Source organism: Myxocyprinus asiaticus, chromosome 6 (genome assembly GCF_019703515.2).
Source record: "Myxocyprinus asiaticus isolate MX2 ecotype Aquarium Trade chromosome 6, UBuf_Myxa_2, whole genome shotgun sequence".
Lineage (NCBI taxonomy): Eukaryota > Metazoa > Chordata > Actinopteri > Cypriniformes > Catostomidae > Myxocyprinus > Myxocyprinus asiaticus.
Window position 1 is genome coordinate 5,835,282 of NC_059349.1, and position 14,753 is coordinate 5,850,034.

General features: G+C 38.6%; 1 protein-coding gene across 3 annotated transcripts; it reads left to right on the forward strand.

Annotated features, from left to right (window-relative positions):
* Positions 1–177: 177 nt before the first annotated feature.
* On the forward strand, positions 178–11,195 carry LOC127442966 (NAD-dependent protein deacylase sirtuin-5, mitochondrial-like). 3 transcript variants are annotated; one of them, XM_051701423.1, is made up of 10 exons: positions 183–305; positions 946–992; positions 1,080–1,194; positions 1,323–1,456; positions 1,900–2,125; positions 7,342–7,429; positions 7,847–7,900; positions 8,316–8,439; positions 9,289–9,404; positions 10,082–11,195. In XM_051701423.1, exons 3-10 carry the CDS (start codon positions 1,095–1,097, stop codon positions 10,152–10,154), a joined length of 915 nt encoding a protein of 304 aa, XP_051557383.1. In that variant the 5' UTR covers positions 183–305; positions 946–992; positions 1,080–1,094; the 3' UTR covers positions 10,155–11,195. The 3 variants fall into 3 exon arrangements, with proteins under 3 accessions (XP_051557384.1, XP_051557383.1, XP_051557385.1); XM_051701425.1 differs by having other exon boundaries at positions 200–305; positions 871–992; XM_051701424.1 differs by lacking the exon at positions 946–992 and having other exon boundaries at positions 178–305.
* The last annotated feature ends 3,558 nt before the right edge of the window (positions 11,196–14,753 follow it).

Genomic DNA, 14,753 nt, shown 5'->3' on the forward strand with positions numbered 1-14,753 from the left:
ATTTTTTGCGTTTTCTATGTAAATATGCATATTTTAAAAAAGTCCTAACACAAACGAAACCCAGTTTGCACAAACAGAATAAATGTACTGCGCTCTTTTGAGGTTGAATCAATAGGAAGCGGAAATGGCTGCAGTCTCATGATCCGAAACTAGAGGGCGCAGTCCAGCACCAGCACACTTCACGCGTCACAACATCACCGTAGAAACAGACGTGCTTTGCGACATGTTTACATACTTGACGGCAGTGAGACGCCTAAAAAGTATATTTGTACAATAACTTTCCTTCCTCTGTAACATTTATCAAGGTGAGATTATTTATTTATAAATACTTTAGTGTCAAACCTGTAGTTGTCTCATTAATAACTACAATAGCTAGTGAGCTAAATCCAGCTTGCTGTCACACGAGCATTTCAAATTTGATAAATTATGTATGGACCTAAATGCTGTGTTTGATCATAATGTCTTGTTAATTGATCATGCATGCACATGGTCTGATGTGATCATTTTAGTGCATATAGTTTAACTTTATCTAATGATGGAGACATTTACAGGTGGTTTTGGCTAGATCTTAGCAAGTCTGTAGATGAACATTATAGTGCTCTAGAGTACTTTTGCATTACTGCACTAAGCAGTATTATATAAGCAACTAGACAACATCCCTAGTTTCACCCCCACCTTCACTATAGTCCTGTTTTTGTTTACAATGTTTAAACCGATGAGCATCTGTGTATATTGTATTGTATTGTATTGTGTGTTTAATGTTGGGAGCAATTACAATACAAGTTCCCAGAACTTAAAGGAATAGTTCACCCCAAAATGAAAATTCTATCATCATTTACTCATCCTCATGTCTTTCCATACCTATATGAGAAATGAAGAATGTTGATGCTGCTCTTTTCCATATGATTAAAATGGATGGTGCCTGAAACAAAACTCTCCTTTTAGTGATCCACAGAAGAAATAAAGTCACACAGGTTTGGAACAACACAAGGGTGAGTTAATGACGACAGAATGTTCAATTATGACTTAGCCTACATTTAAAAAGAATAACATTTTTAAACCTTTTTCGTCTTTAACAGGGTAACGATCGATAAATGTTGATTTCCCAGTTCATCTTGAGGACGGCAGCACCACACTTTCGATGTGGAAGATGGACACGTGTACACACACCTGTCACCTGTCGTACAAACTCAGGTGTGTGACTGACCAAACCTCAAGACTTTATTGTACATGGACAAACAACCACTGACCCGTCAGATTATGATTACGACTGACTTGAACAGGATGTTTCTGAACAGATCAGTGTGTTTTTATGTTTGTAGATATGGCAAAATTTCGTGAGATCTTCTCAAAGGCCAAACACATTGCCATCATCACAGGAGCTGGAGTGAGTGCAGAGAGTGGCATCCCGACCTTCAGAGGAGCTGGAGGACACTGGAGAGCATGGAAGACACAGGTTACACACACATACACTTTTATTTGTTTATTTATAATGGACAACACAGGTTGCAATACACACACACACACACACACACACACACTAGGATTGTCATATTACCAAAATTTCTGTAGCGGATACCAATACCAGTTTCAAAACAACAGCAAAAACTAATATGCTATTGAGCACATTTCTTTATTTAAAAAGTAAAAAAAAAAAAAAAAAAAAAAAAAAAAAAAATATATATATATATATATATATATATATATATATATATATATATATATATTTTTATTTATATATATATATAAATATTGGTTTGTTCAAGTTTTTAAAGTAATTATTTAGGTAATCAAATAAAGAGCAAAGAAACAAATTACAGGCAAAAAAAGAAAAAAAATATCAGAAACTTCCATTGTTTATTTCATTTTTCTTGCTCTGATCTGTCTGTCTGTCTTCAGGACTTGGCGACGCCTGAATCTTTTTCTCGTAACCCGAGCAGAGTGTGGGAGTTCTTCCACTACCGCAGAGAGCTGGCTCTGAACGCACAGCCCAGTGCTGCCCACCACGCCATTGCTGAGTGTGAGGCTCGTCTCAGCAAACAGGGCCGATCCGTGGTGGTGATCACACAGAACATCGATGAGCTGCACCACCGGGCCGGATCCAAACATGTGCTGGAGCTCCACGGTCAGAGCACAATTACCTTACTAAAGCATGTCTTAATATAATGTGTGGAAGAGCAGTGTTCTGCTTGATTCTCATGCTCAGATCAGCTGTTGTTCATTACGCCATATGACACTTCTTGAAATTAAAAAATATGGAATTAATATATTTTGCATAAAGAAAAAAATGGAGCCCATTTTGAAGGCAGAGAAGATTTGTTGCATTGTGGCATAATTTTCATGACAAAATATTATATTATTGTATATTAAATTGAATTATATTATTGTTAATTACGCCAAATGACAGTTATTTAAAAGGAAAACTATACAATAACAATATTTTGCATAATGAGAATGAAGCCTGTTTTGACAATGAAGTAGATTTGCTGCATTGTGGCATTATTTTCATTATAATATATATTATTATGTAAGGGATAGTCTACGGCTAGGTGTGGGTTAAACGTTTTTAAATGCACAATGTGGAGATAAAGAACCACCTGATGCGAAGCATTCAACAGACCCATGGTATAAATTATATTATATTATATTATTACATTACAATATTGTTAAATATGCCATATCACAGTGCTTGAAGAAAAAATAGAATAATAATATTTTGAAGGCCGAGAAGACTTGCCGCATTTGTGGCATAATTTTCATGACAATATTATATTTAGTGCTGTAAGTAAATTCAAATATTTATTCGCAATTAATCTCTTGATTTTTCATAGATAATCACGATTAATCACAGATTTTGAAAGTGCTATAAATACTTAATTTCCTGTCAAAATTCATTTAGTTCTGTCTTGGAAAAGAAAAGAAAACAATTTGTAACAATAGTGTTTTATTAACATTTTCCAAACAAAGTCTTCCACAGTATAAAGATAGAAATGTACTAAAATAGCACCAATTCAAGTAACTTTAAACATTTCCCAAAGTCTAATGAGAGGTTGACTAATATATATTCCCATAGTTTGTGTTTTCATTGCAATGGGCATTAAATCTCTTAAGCTCTCATCCTCCACAATGTAATATATATTTGCTAAAGCAGTCCTTAAGCCGCATTTACATGATTTGCCCCTTTTTACTCCACATGAACGTGTAATGTTGCTTTATCCGAATTGTCTGGAACTGTGTCAGTTCTAGGGAAACGCTTTTGCTTCACACCAGCGAGTCGTGTGAATGCAGCTTTTCACAGGTCCAATCAGAGTTTGTTTCGTACAAAAAATTATGGTTAAAAGGTCCTTTCTCCATCACTTGATCATGGACACGGATTCGCTGTTGTGTGTGTGTTTGAGGTGTGTGCGTCAGTGTAATGTTCCCTCCGGACACATTGCAAAGGTGCTGACACAGAGCTGAATAAAGTGGCAGAATCAAATGTGAAAATTGGTAAATGCATTAATAGCGTGAACTGAAATGGATTGCGGCACTTCTTACCGAGTCGCTCATTTTCTCTGCACTGCGCAGCTCTCGCGGAACACGCGCATATGGCGAGTTCTTATTATTTCTTCCCTGTTCATAATCTGGGAACAATTTGCAGGAATAGTGTCGTCTATTAGAACGCTGAATATGATCTCAGACCATCTCAGGATGCAAGGACATTGGGACGACAGGTGAATTGTCATGTGTGTCATAATTCAGTAGCTACAACCTCAGAAACGGTTCTTGAACAAGAAGTTTCTCTTCTGTGCTTGTCTGCTCTTTAGCCTCCATTTGAATGTAACATTCCCCAACTCTATAGGACAGCTGTTAAATAGAACATCTGATTCACTCGTGTTTTTCACCAGACCTCTTATTTTACATAGACTATTATACGCACCGTAGAGATTAAGAATTACTTAAGTGCTACTAATGTTCTTCTTAGTGCTTCAGGAAACCCAGCCAACACCTGTGAAAAGCAGGAGGACTGAAAAGTGTCTAATAATAATGTTTATTGCAATATCTCTTATTTTAATTTATTGTGTTTATTTCTGTGGCCATTTCATTTTTCATTGTGTAACAGGGTCAGAAAGGTGCTTCCACTTGCTTCATTTTGTGTATGACCCTTTAATTATATTTAAGCTGCACTCTTCACCCATTGGCTGGTGCTGTGTAGCGAACTGGTTCCAGCTGGGTCATTAAGATTCGCGCCAGCCGAGAGAGTGGTTGTGGTGGGTGAGTGCTCCCCAGAAAAATATTTGAATAAATTTGATCTTATTTTTTTGGGGATTAGCATCAGCATGTATTTTGTCATGTATGAAGGTGTATTATATGCTCTCTTCTCAAGCTACCATGTTTTATGTTTAGTAATGTTTGATTTAATGTTCATCCTCATTATACAACATGTGTGAGCATTATAATTGGGACTGACCACCGCTTTTCAATATGTTTAAACAGGTACAGACTTTATATTTTAAATGATATGTGTCATTATTGTATACCTGTCTGTGGGAATGGGGGCGTGGTCGTGTGTCTGTTTGCGGGAGAGAGGGAGTGGTGTGGCTCGTCAAGCTGGTTGGCATCGTTTCTAAACGCTGTGTCACATTACAGTGATGGCGGAGAGAAAGAACGACACGAATGTGCAGCGACTGGCGTGTCTTATTGAGTGTTCTATTTTTTAAGTGTTGTGAAGCTGAAGATTTCAAGAAGTTATGTTGATTGTTCTGCCAGTTCCCGCCTCCTCCTTGCCCATCCTTACCCGTTACACTTTCCTATATTGTTCATACACTATATTGCCAAAAGTATTCGCTCATCTACCTTTAGACGCATATGAACTTAATTGACATCCCATTCTTAATCCATAGGGTTTAATATGACGTCGGCCCACCCTTTGCAGCTATAACAGCTTCAACTCTTCTGGGAAGGCTTTCCACAAGGTTTAGGAGTATGTTTATGGGAATTTTTGACCATTCTTCCAGAAGCGCATTTGTGAGGTCAGACACTGATTTTGGACGAGAAGGCCTGGCTCACAGTCTTCGCTCTAATTCATCCCAAAGGTGCTCTGTCGGGTTGAGGTCAGGACTCTGTGCAGGCCAGTCAAGTTCTTCCACACCAAACTCGCTCATCCATGTCTTTATGGACCTTGCTTTGTGCACTGGTGTGCAGTCATGTTGAAACAGGAAGGGGCCATCCCCAAACTGTTCCCACATAGTTGGGAGCGTGGAATTGTCCAAAATCTCTTGGTATGCTGAAGCATTCAGAGTTCCTTTCACTGGAACTAAGGGGCCAAGCCCAGCTCCTGAAAAACAACCCCACACCATAATCCCCCCTCCACCAAACTTCACAGTTGGCACAATGCAGTCAGACAAGTACCGTTCTCCTGGCAACCGCCAAACCCAGACTCGTCCATCAGATTGCCAGATGGAGAAGCGTGATTCGTCACTCCATAGAACGCGTCTCCACTGCTCTAGAGTCCAGTGGCGGCGTGCTTTACACCACTGCATCCAACGCTTTGCATTGCACTTGGTGATGTATGGCTTGGATGCAGCTGCTTGGCCATGGAAACCCATTCCATGAAGCTCTCTACGCACTGTTCTTGAGCTAATCTGAAGGCCACATGAACTTTGGAGGTCTGTAGCGATTGACTCTGCAGAAAGTTGGCGACCTCTGCGCACTATGCGCCTCAGCATCCGCTGACCCCGCTCTGTCATTTTACGTGGCCTACCACTTCGTGGCTGAGTTGCTGTCATTCCTAATTGCTTCCAGTTTGTTATAATACCACTGACAGTTGACTGTGGAATATTTAGTAGCGAGGAAATTTCACGACTGGACTTGTTGCACAGGTGGCATCCTATCACAGTACCATGCTGGAATTCACTGAGCTCCTGAGAGCGGCCCATTCTTTCACAAATGTTTGTAGAAGCAGTCTGCATGCCTAGGTGCTTCATTTTATACACCTGTGGCCATGGAAGTGATTGGAATGCCTGAATTCAATGATTTGGATGGGTGAGCGAATACTTTTGACAATATAGTGTATATAAAGATTAAGATTTGCGCCAGCCGAGAGAGTGGTTGTGGTGGAACATGCGTGAGCATTATTATTGGGACTGACCACCGCTTTTCAATGTGTTTAAACAGAATAAAATCCACCAAAGGTGTGAGATGTTGTCAGTCGAGTGCTTTATTCGTTACAACGCAGAGACAACCCCATTACAATTGCACCAATATGACCCATTAAGGTACATTTTTAATAATAAACGTAATAATTGTTAAAAAAAAAAAGAACAAATAATTATTGTTATTGTACATGTAATTATGCAACTCTAAGTATTGGGTAAATGAGCAAATATTGACACATAAAGTCTGAGGAAAGGGGCGCGCTTCATTATATTCACAATGAAATTAGGCACAGAATAGAGGTCCACCCTGTTTCACCATGGTCCACTCATTTGGAGATTTCTGGCCTCGCCCCTGGTTTGTACGCAAGAACGTATTCTCATCTTGTGTTGTCTGCTCTTGGTAAGTGTGGTTTGTTCGCTGTATAAGCTGCACGTTGTCTGTACAGCGAGTTTCGCTTACTGCCCCCTGGAGAAAACAGGTGGTACTCCAAGCTTGAATAGCTCAGATTGAAGGAATATTCCTTATTAGGTCCTGGGACATTATTAATTGCTTTAATGTTTTTAACACATTATTTGTTATATAATTAATCGCCTAAATATAATTTAATATAATAAATAATGTAATTCATTTTCCTTTGCATTGTGATAATGAAAAATATATATTTTTTGCATTATAGTAATAATGAGAGAGATGGGGGGCTTAGTTGTCGTGAAAATAATGTCACAATGCAACAAATCTTAATGATTCTAAAAATAAGCTTCTTTTTGTTCATGAAAAATATTATTATCATTTTTAAGTTAAGATTCACCCTCAGAAATTTTTTTGTATTACTTGCAATTACATTATCCTTTATTTAAACAATAAAAAAATATATATATTAAGAAAAAAATAAGATTCACCCTCATAGAGATGTCATTATGGTTACACATGATTTGATTTGCCATGTGATGAACTGGCCACCTGCCCAGGGTGTTTCCCTGCCTTCAGCCCGAGACAGCCGGGATAGGCTCCAGGACTACCCTACATAGGACAAGCGGCTATAGAAGATGGATGGATGATTTGAATTGGCATACATAGTTTGTTGGTTGCATTTGTAGTTACTTGATAACTTTTTTGTATTATTTTGATGTCACTTTTGATAGATGCATTATATGGCATTATATGGTTTTTTGGTCTCATGCTGAAATCTTTTGCTGTCTGTAGGAAATCTCTTTAAAACCAGATGTGTGAGTTGTGGAGATGTGGAGAATAATCACAAGAGCCCCATCTGTCCAGCACTGGAGGGCAAAGGGTACGTCACCCTCACTTTAATTGGAGTAGTTCACCTGAAAATGAAAATTCTGTCCTCCTTTACTCACCGTCATGTTGTTGCAAACCTGACTTTCTTTATTCCATGAAACACACGGTGAGAGTTAGGCAGAACGTCTTGAGAATGTCCACCATAAAAAGCTACTAAAAAAAGAAAATAAATGTGTGCTATATTCTTCTTAAGTCATAAGACCCAAATGTAATTTATTCACTAGTAATCTTCCCCACTGATGTAGCTCTCAAATCTCCCAATCTTTACATTGCTTATGAAAGAAGTCTGTAAATAAACTTGGTCGGTCTGTTAATAAAATCCATGCTCTCAATTATAGTCAGTTGTCAGTATTTTCTGTATGTTTCATGTATATAAAGTGAATGATGATCAGTCTTCAATCTCTCACAGATCACCTGATCCTGCTGTCAGTGATGCTCCTATATCAGTCACAGACCTGCCCAGGTACTGAGCACTAGTACTATAGAAATACAGCTAACAGTATGTACTAACATGATGTTGGAGTAATCTGATCTACTCCATGATATCATTTGTACAGGGACTGATTAACTTGATGATGAATAAATAAAAGAAACTACAAACATCTTTTTATACTGCCTAAAACCCATAGACATTAACAAGTATACCACATGTTATGACATATTGTTTTAGAAACAAATATATTATCAATGTTTTTGGATCTCTAGATTAATTTATTCATTTATGGTTTATGACCTTGATGGGTTTCACCAGTACTCTGATTAATGTAGAATTGTATATAATCTGCAATATGTCAAATGGAATGACGTTTATGACAAACCAGATTTTGTGAGAATGTAGCTGTTGATATCTGAGCTATACCTGGCTGTTTTTCCTGCAGGTGTGATGAGAAGGGCTGTGACGGTCTGCTCAGACCACATGTCATCTGGTTTGGAGAGACTCTAGACTGTCACATCCTCACTAAAGTGGAAAAAGAGCTGGACACATGTGATCTCTGTCTGGTGGTCAGTTTCACACACTACTCAGTGAAGACAAATAATGCTTTCTCAGCAAGCGTTTGCTTCAAATCTACTAGTAGATTAAATAAATCAGTCACTGGGTATAGTTTTACTTCTAAACGACTGCTAAACAAACTAAACATGTTGACAGAGTGATATAGGACGCTTTTTCTGTTTTTTTGTTTTGTTTTGTTTGAATACAACTTGAATGATTTACTCTCAGCTAAAATAGATTTTTTTTAAAGTAGTCACTTAATATAGTTTTACTTCTGTTAGCTTCACTTACTGCTTTGTTAAACAAACTACACATGTTGACAGAGAGATATAGGATGCTGCAACCTTTTTTGTTTCGTTTTCGTTTTTTGTTTTGTTTTTAGTTTAGTTTTGTCTTGTTTTTGTTTTGTTTTGTTTGAATTCAACATGAATGATTTACTCTCAGCTAAAATAGATTTTTTTAAAAGTAGTCACTTAATATAGTTTTACTTCTGTTAGCTTCACTTACTGCTTTGTTAAACAAACTAAACATGTTGACAGAGAGATATAGGATGCTGCAACTTTTTTTTGTTTCGTTTTCGTTTTTCGTTTTGTTTTTTTGTTTTTAGTTTAGTTTTGTCCTGTTTTTGTTTTGTTTTGTTTGAACTCAACATGAATGATTTACTCTCAGCTAAAATAGATAAAAAAATAGTCACTTAATGTAGTTTTACTTCTGTTAACTTTGCTGCTTTAACCAAACGAAACATGCTGACAAAGTGATAAAGGTCACAACAATCTTTTTGGTTTTGTTTTGTTCTGAATTCCATACAGATTATTTACTATTTTCATTTCATTCATGTTTGGTCTGATGTCCAACTGCAGGTTGGCACTTCCTCTGTTGTGTACCCTGCAGCCATGTTTGGCCCACAGGTGGCATCCCGTGGCATTCCAGTGGCTGAATTCAACACTCAGACAACACCTAATACAACACGCTTCATGTGAGCACAACCACAACATTTACATTCTACAGAACATGACAAAAATACCAGGATTTAATAAAAGATAATTAGGTAAAGGATGATCCAAGGATGATGTGTAAATACGAAACGAGATAAGCTCTGATGTTATGGGAGCATTTTTTCAGTCTAAGTGCTTGATAACATATGATCGATTGAGTGTTTGATATCTTGTGTAGTAAAACAATACAGCATTCCAAATTACACATAAAACCACATTCTGTCATCTATGTATGATGTGTGTGTTCATGTTGTTTTATAGCAAATATAATGATGTCATTACAGCAGAATAAACCCAAACACAAAGCAGACTATTCATTATCCCACTTATTACTTTGTTACCTAACAAATAAATAAATAAATGGATATTAAACTTCAATTTATAGCCAATCTGGACAGTTAGTTTGTTTATTTTTGCTCCACTAACAAAAATAGAAGCCAATGGATCAAGTGTTGCATGTTGCCGACACAAACAAATGGAGTGAGACAAACAGGAAAGTTCCAGTGCTGTGACACTGACTGACAGTTGTATAATCAGATTTAATCAGCGAATCAAAATAATTCACTCTGTTCGTACATACAGTAATAGTATAATATGATGTTGTTCCTCATTTATGGATGTGATGTTCATGATCTTTGGTTGATCTTGTGTGTTAAAGGTTTCACTTCCAGGGCCCGTGTGTGAAGACCCTCCCCATCGCTCTGGCACGTCACGAGTCTGAGATCATCTAATGCTCACGACTGAGGTCATCCATCAATATCTGAGAAAAACTCACTGGATCATTATTAGCAATAACATTCAGTCAACTGGAACTCAAAATATTGTTGAGTTTTAAAGGAATTTAGGATATGCGTTAAAGGGTTAATTTACCCCAAAATGACAATTCTGTCATCATTTACTCACCCTCATGTTGTTGACTTTTCTCTGTTAATCTCAAAAGGAGATGTTTGGCGGAAGGTTAGGGACTGATAGCCTCAGTGACCATTCACTTTCATTGGATGGAAAAATGATGCAACGAAAGTGAATGGTGAGACTTCTGCCAAAGCATCTGCTTTTGTGTTCCACAGAAGAAAGAATCTAAATGTTGACAGTTGGCAGGGAAATATTATAAACGTTTTTTACATGAACTTGAAATGATGATTTGAACAGTGGACCAAAGTAACAGGATAAAGCAGAATGTTTTCCTCAATTTTTGTCACTCAAGGATATATGTTTGATATTTTGAGCAGTTTTCCATTAACCATATTGTGCCTTATTTTTCAATGAGTTAATGGGACAGAAATAATACACTGCCAAAAGTCATTATCTTGAGTCAAAGTATTTACACAGGATGTAGCTCAAAATAGAATGTTCCAGATGAGACGAAACGAGATAAGCTCTGATGTTATGGGAGCATTTATTCAGTCTAAGTGCTTGATAACATTATGATCGATTGAGTGTTTGATATCTTGTGTGGTAAAACAATACAGCATTCCAAATTACACATAAAACCACATTCTGTCATCTATGTATGATGTGTGTGTTCATGTTGTTTTATAGCATATATAATGAACTTTCTGGATACATTTTAATAATACACTGCAAAGATTAAAAACGGAAAATGCACAAAAATATGCAGTGTGTTAAAGAATCATCCACTAGAGGGAAACCACACACTTTTCACATTTTTCAGTATGTACTTTCATATAATTCCATTACTTGCATTCTTTTTTTTTTTATCATTAAAACACTCATGAAAAGCTTTACGATCCTAATTAAAGGCATTTTCTGCATGTAGTCTCTGGATTTGTCATTGCCTTTGACATGAAAGGTTCATTAACTTCAGTCTGTTGAATCTGTCTTTCTTAAAAAAACACTCTGATGTAACATTCATTAACATAGGTGAAAATGCTTTTCCAGATGAATTGTTTGCCATCAGGATACATTTTTTAGCTATTATGGTTTCATAGTTTCCATAATTTCATTATTCAGATTACTCAGTGGCATTGCGGCGTATTTACTGTGATTAAAGTATCTTTGAATAGAAAATGGATAGGAACATAACTCACTGTCTTTATCTTGCACTATATACCATACTGAAAACATGAAAATGAGCCCTTATTGGTGTATTGTTTCTATGTACTTAGGGCTGTCTACTCTCTCTCTCTATATATTGTCCAATATTTTTCACACATATTAATGGTCATAGCTTTCCTTGCATTTTAGCTGCATTCTAAATCTTGAACTGTCCCAGTACTGCATTTGATGAAGTCGGTAAAACAGTACGTTCTTTATGTATGCAGGTGAGTAGTATGAATAGACCATTTCGAGACAGTTTAAGGAAGTAACGTCTTTTTGTTCCTTGAACATTTCCTGCTTGACGCAAACTCGGAATTCGTTCCAAATTAGATAAATCACCCTCCGAAGGGTACTTTGAAAGGAGAACCGTGATAGTCATGCTGTAAGATCGCTTCAAACTGAATTTCCACTAAAAATTACTTAAAAAGTGAGTTTGAGCCTAACCTTTTAGCCTTTCAAAGCTCTCACAGTGGATGGTGAAGTTTTTGAAGGGAATAGGGCATTGGGATGATTATTTCTTTATGGAACACAGCCTCATTCAAAACAACAGCGGGAGGCACTTCATTCATTGTGATTTTAACATGATTAACTTTACTAACATTAACATGATTCCACAACTGTAACTCAAGATGGTGCCGAGTATGGCTGCTGCGTTGCGAGCTCCGACACAACATTGTAGTGTTTTGTTTGTTTTGTTTACAATTCTTATGTTTTTTGTCTTGGATGTTGTCTGCCTTATTGTCTATGACAGACAAACACTTTTGGACATTGGTTCTGCAATTACACACCGTAAACCGGACTTCAAATTCCTCAATGCCGATCCGCTGTTTACAAACACACCAGCGGAGCCCTTTGTCTGGGCTGCCCGGCCGCGGAAACGCAAAAGGAAAAGGGGAAACTGAGCCGCCGTTCTCATCAGAGTAAGGCGTCGTGCAAATCGGTCCACACTACCCAGTATTCTACTGGCAAATGTTCAGTCTCTGGACAACAAGCTCTGCGAGCTGAGAGCGCAGATCTCTTTCCAACGAGAGATGAGGGACTGCTGCATTATCTGCCTAACAGAAACTTGGATGTCTGCGGAGATTCCAGACTCAGCCATTGAACCCGCGGGGTTCTCTGTGCACTGAGCGGACAGAGCGAAAGACCTCTCAGGTAAAAGCAGAGGTGGTGGTGTATGTTTTATGGTTAACAAATCCTGGTGTGATCAGAGGAACGTACATTCTATCAAATATTTCTGCTCTCCTGATCTGAAATTTCTCATGCTTCTGTGTCGACCATTCTGGCTACCGAGGGAATTCACAGCGGTCATTATCACTGCTGTGTACATCCCGCCACAAGCTGACACAGGCCGGGCACTCAAGGAACTGTACGGGATTATAAGCAAGCAGGAAACCGTGCACCCTGAGGCTGCGTTCATTGTGACCGGGGACTTTAATAAAGCCAGTTTCAAATCAGTTGCTCCAAAATACCACCAACACATTAGTTTTAACACACGAGGGGACCGGGTTTAGGACTATTGTTACTCTCCCTTCCGGGACGGCTACAAATCCCTCCCCCACCCACCATTTGGCAAATCGGACCACTCTTCCATTCTGCTTCTGCCCGCTTACAGGCAGAAACTGAAACAGGAAGCACCCACTCTCAGAATGATCCAGTGCTGGTCGGACCAATCAGACTCTACGCTACAAGACTGTTTTGATCACGCTGACTGGGAGATGTTCCGGTCCACCTCTGATGACGACATCGAGCTTTACGCTGATAGCGTAACGTGTTTCATCAGAAAGTACGTAGAGGACGTTGTCCCGAGCAGAACAATACGGATCTACCCGAACTGGAAACCTTGGATTAATAGCGATGTTCGCACGGCACTTGATGCGCGGACCTCCGCTTTTAATTCCAGGAATGCAGAGGAGCATAAACAAGCCAGTTATGCCCTCCGAAAAACGATCAGAACAGCAAAACGTCAGTACAGGAACAAGATTGAAGGACCACCAACTCTAGAAGCATGTGGCAGGGAATTAATATCATCACGGACTTTAAAGGGAATAAAAACTTCGCCGTGAACACCGCTGCCTCTCTCCCGGATGAGCTAAATACTTTTTATGCTTGTTTCAAGGGAAATAACACCGCCCTCGCGGAGAGAGCTCTCGTGGCCGAAGCTACAGAGGTTAGTTCACTCTCCGTCTCTGTAGTGGATGTAACCCGATCCTTCCGACGGGTGAATATCCGCAAAGCCGCGGGTCCAGACGGCATTCCGGGCCGCGTCATCAGAGCGTGCGCAAACGAACTGGCTGGTGTTTTTACGGACATTTTCAACCTTTCCCTCTCTTTGTCTGTTGTCCCCACATGCTTTAAAACGTCCACCATTGTGCCTGTTCCAAAGCAATCCAAAATCACTTGCTTAAATGACTGGAGTCCTGTTGCTCTGACCCCCATCATCAGCAAATGCTTTGAGAGACTAATCAGAGATTACATCTGCTCTGTGCTGCCTCCATCACTGGACCCATTGCAGTCTGCTTACCGCAACAACCGCTCCACTGATGATGCCATTGCATCTACAATACACACTGCTCTCTCCCACCTGGAAAAAAAGAACACTTATGTGAGAATGTTGTTTGTAGACTATAGCTCAGCATTCAACACCATAGTGCCCTCCAAGCTTGATGAGAAACTCCGGGCTCTGGGCTTAAACAGCTCGCTGTGCAGCTGGATCCTGGACTTCCTGTCAAGCAGATGCCAGGTGGTTAGACAAAACAATTGTAATTAATGGAGAATGTGGCAACAAGTGAAACTTCAATTGATACAGCACCTTACAAATGTGAGTTGAATGATTTACATTCACCCCATGCTGTGTGATTGTGTACATTATTTGCTATATACAGGTGCATCTCAATAAATTAGAATGTCGTGGAAAAGTTCATTTATTTCAGTAATTCAACTCAAATTGTGAAACTCGTGTATTAAATAAATTCAATGCACACAGACTGAAGTAGTTCAAGTCTTTGGTTCTTTTAATTGTGATGATTTTGGCTCACATTTAACAAAAACCCACCAATTCACTATCTCAAAAAATTAGAATACGTCATAAGACCAATAAAAAAAACATTTTTAGTGAATTGTTGGCCTTCTGGAAAGTATGTTCATTTACTGTATATGTACTCAATACTTGGTAGGGGCTCCTTTTTGCTTTAATTACTGCCTCAATTTGGCGTGGCATGGAGGTGATCAATTTGTGGCACTGCTGAGGTGCTATGGAAGCCCAGGTTTCTTTG

Bases quoted from the DNA above. Each gene is read 5' to 3' on its own strand.
- LOC127442966 (XM_051701424.1), top strand. From the start codon at position 1,095: ATGTTGATTTCCCAGTTCATCTTGAGGACGGCAGCACCACACTTTCGA. The intron at 1,457-1,899 runs GTTACACACACA...GTCTGTCTTCAG, and splicing joins GGAGAGCATGGAAGACACAG to GACTTGGCGACGCCTGAATC. The intron at 7,901-8,315 runs GTACTGAGCACT...TTTTTCCTGCAG, and splicing joins TCAGTCACAGACCTGCCCAG to GTGTGATGAGAAGGGCTGTG.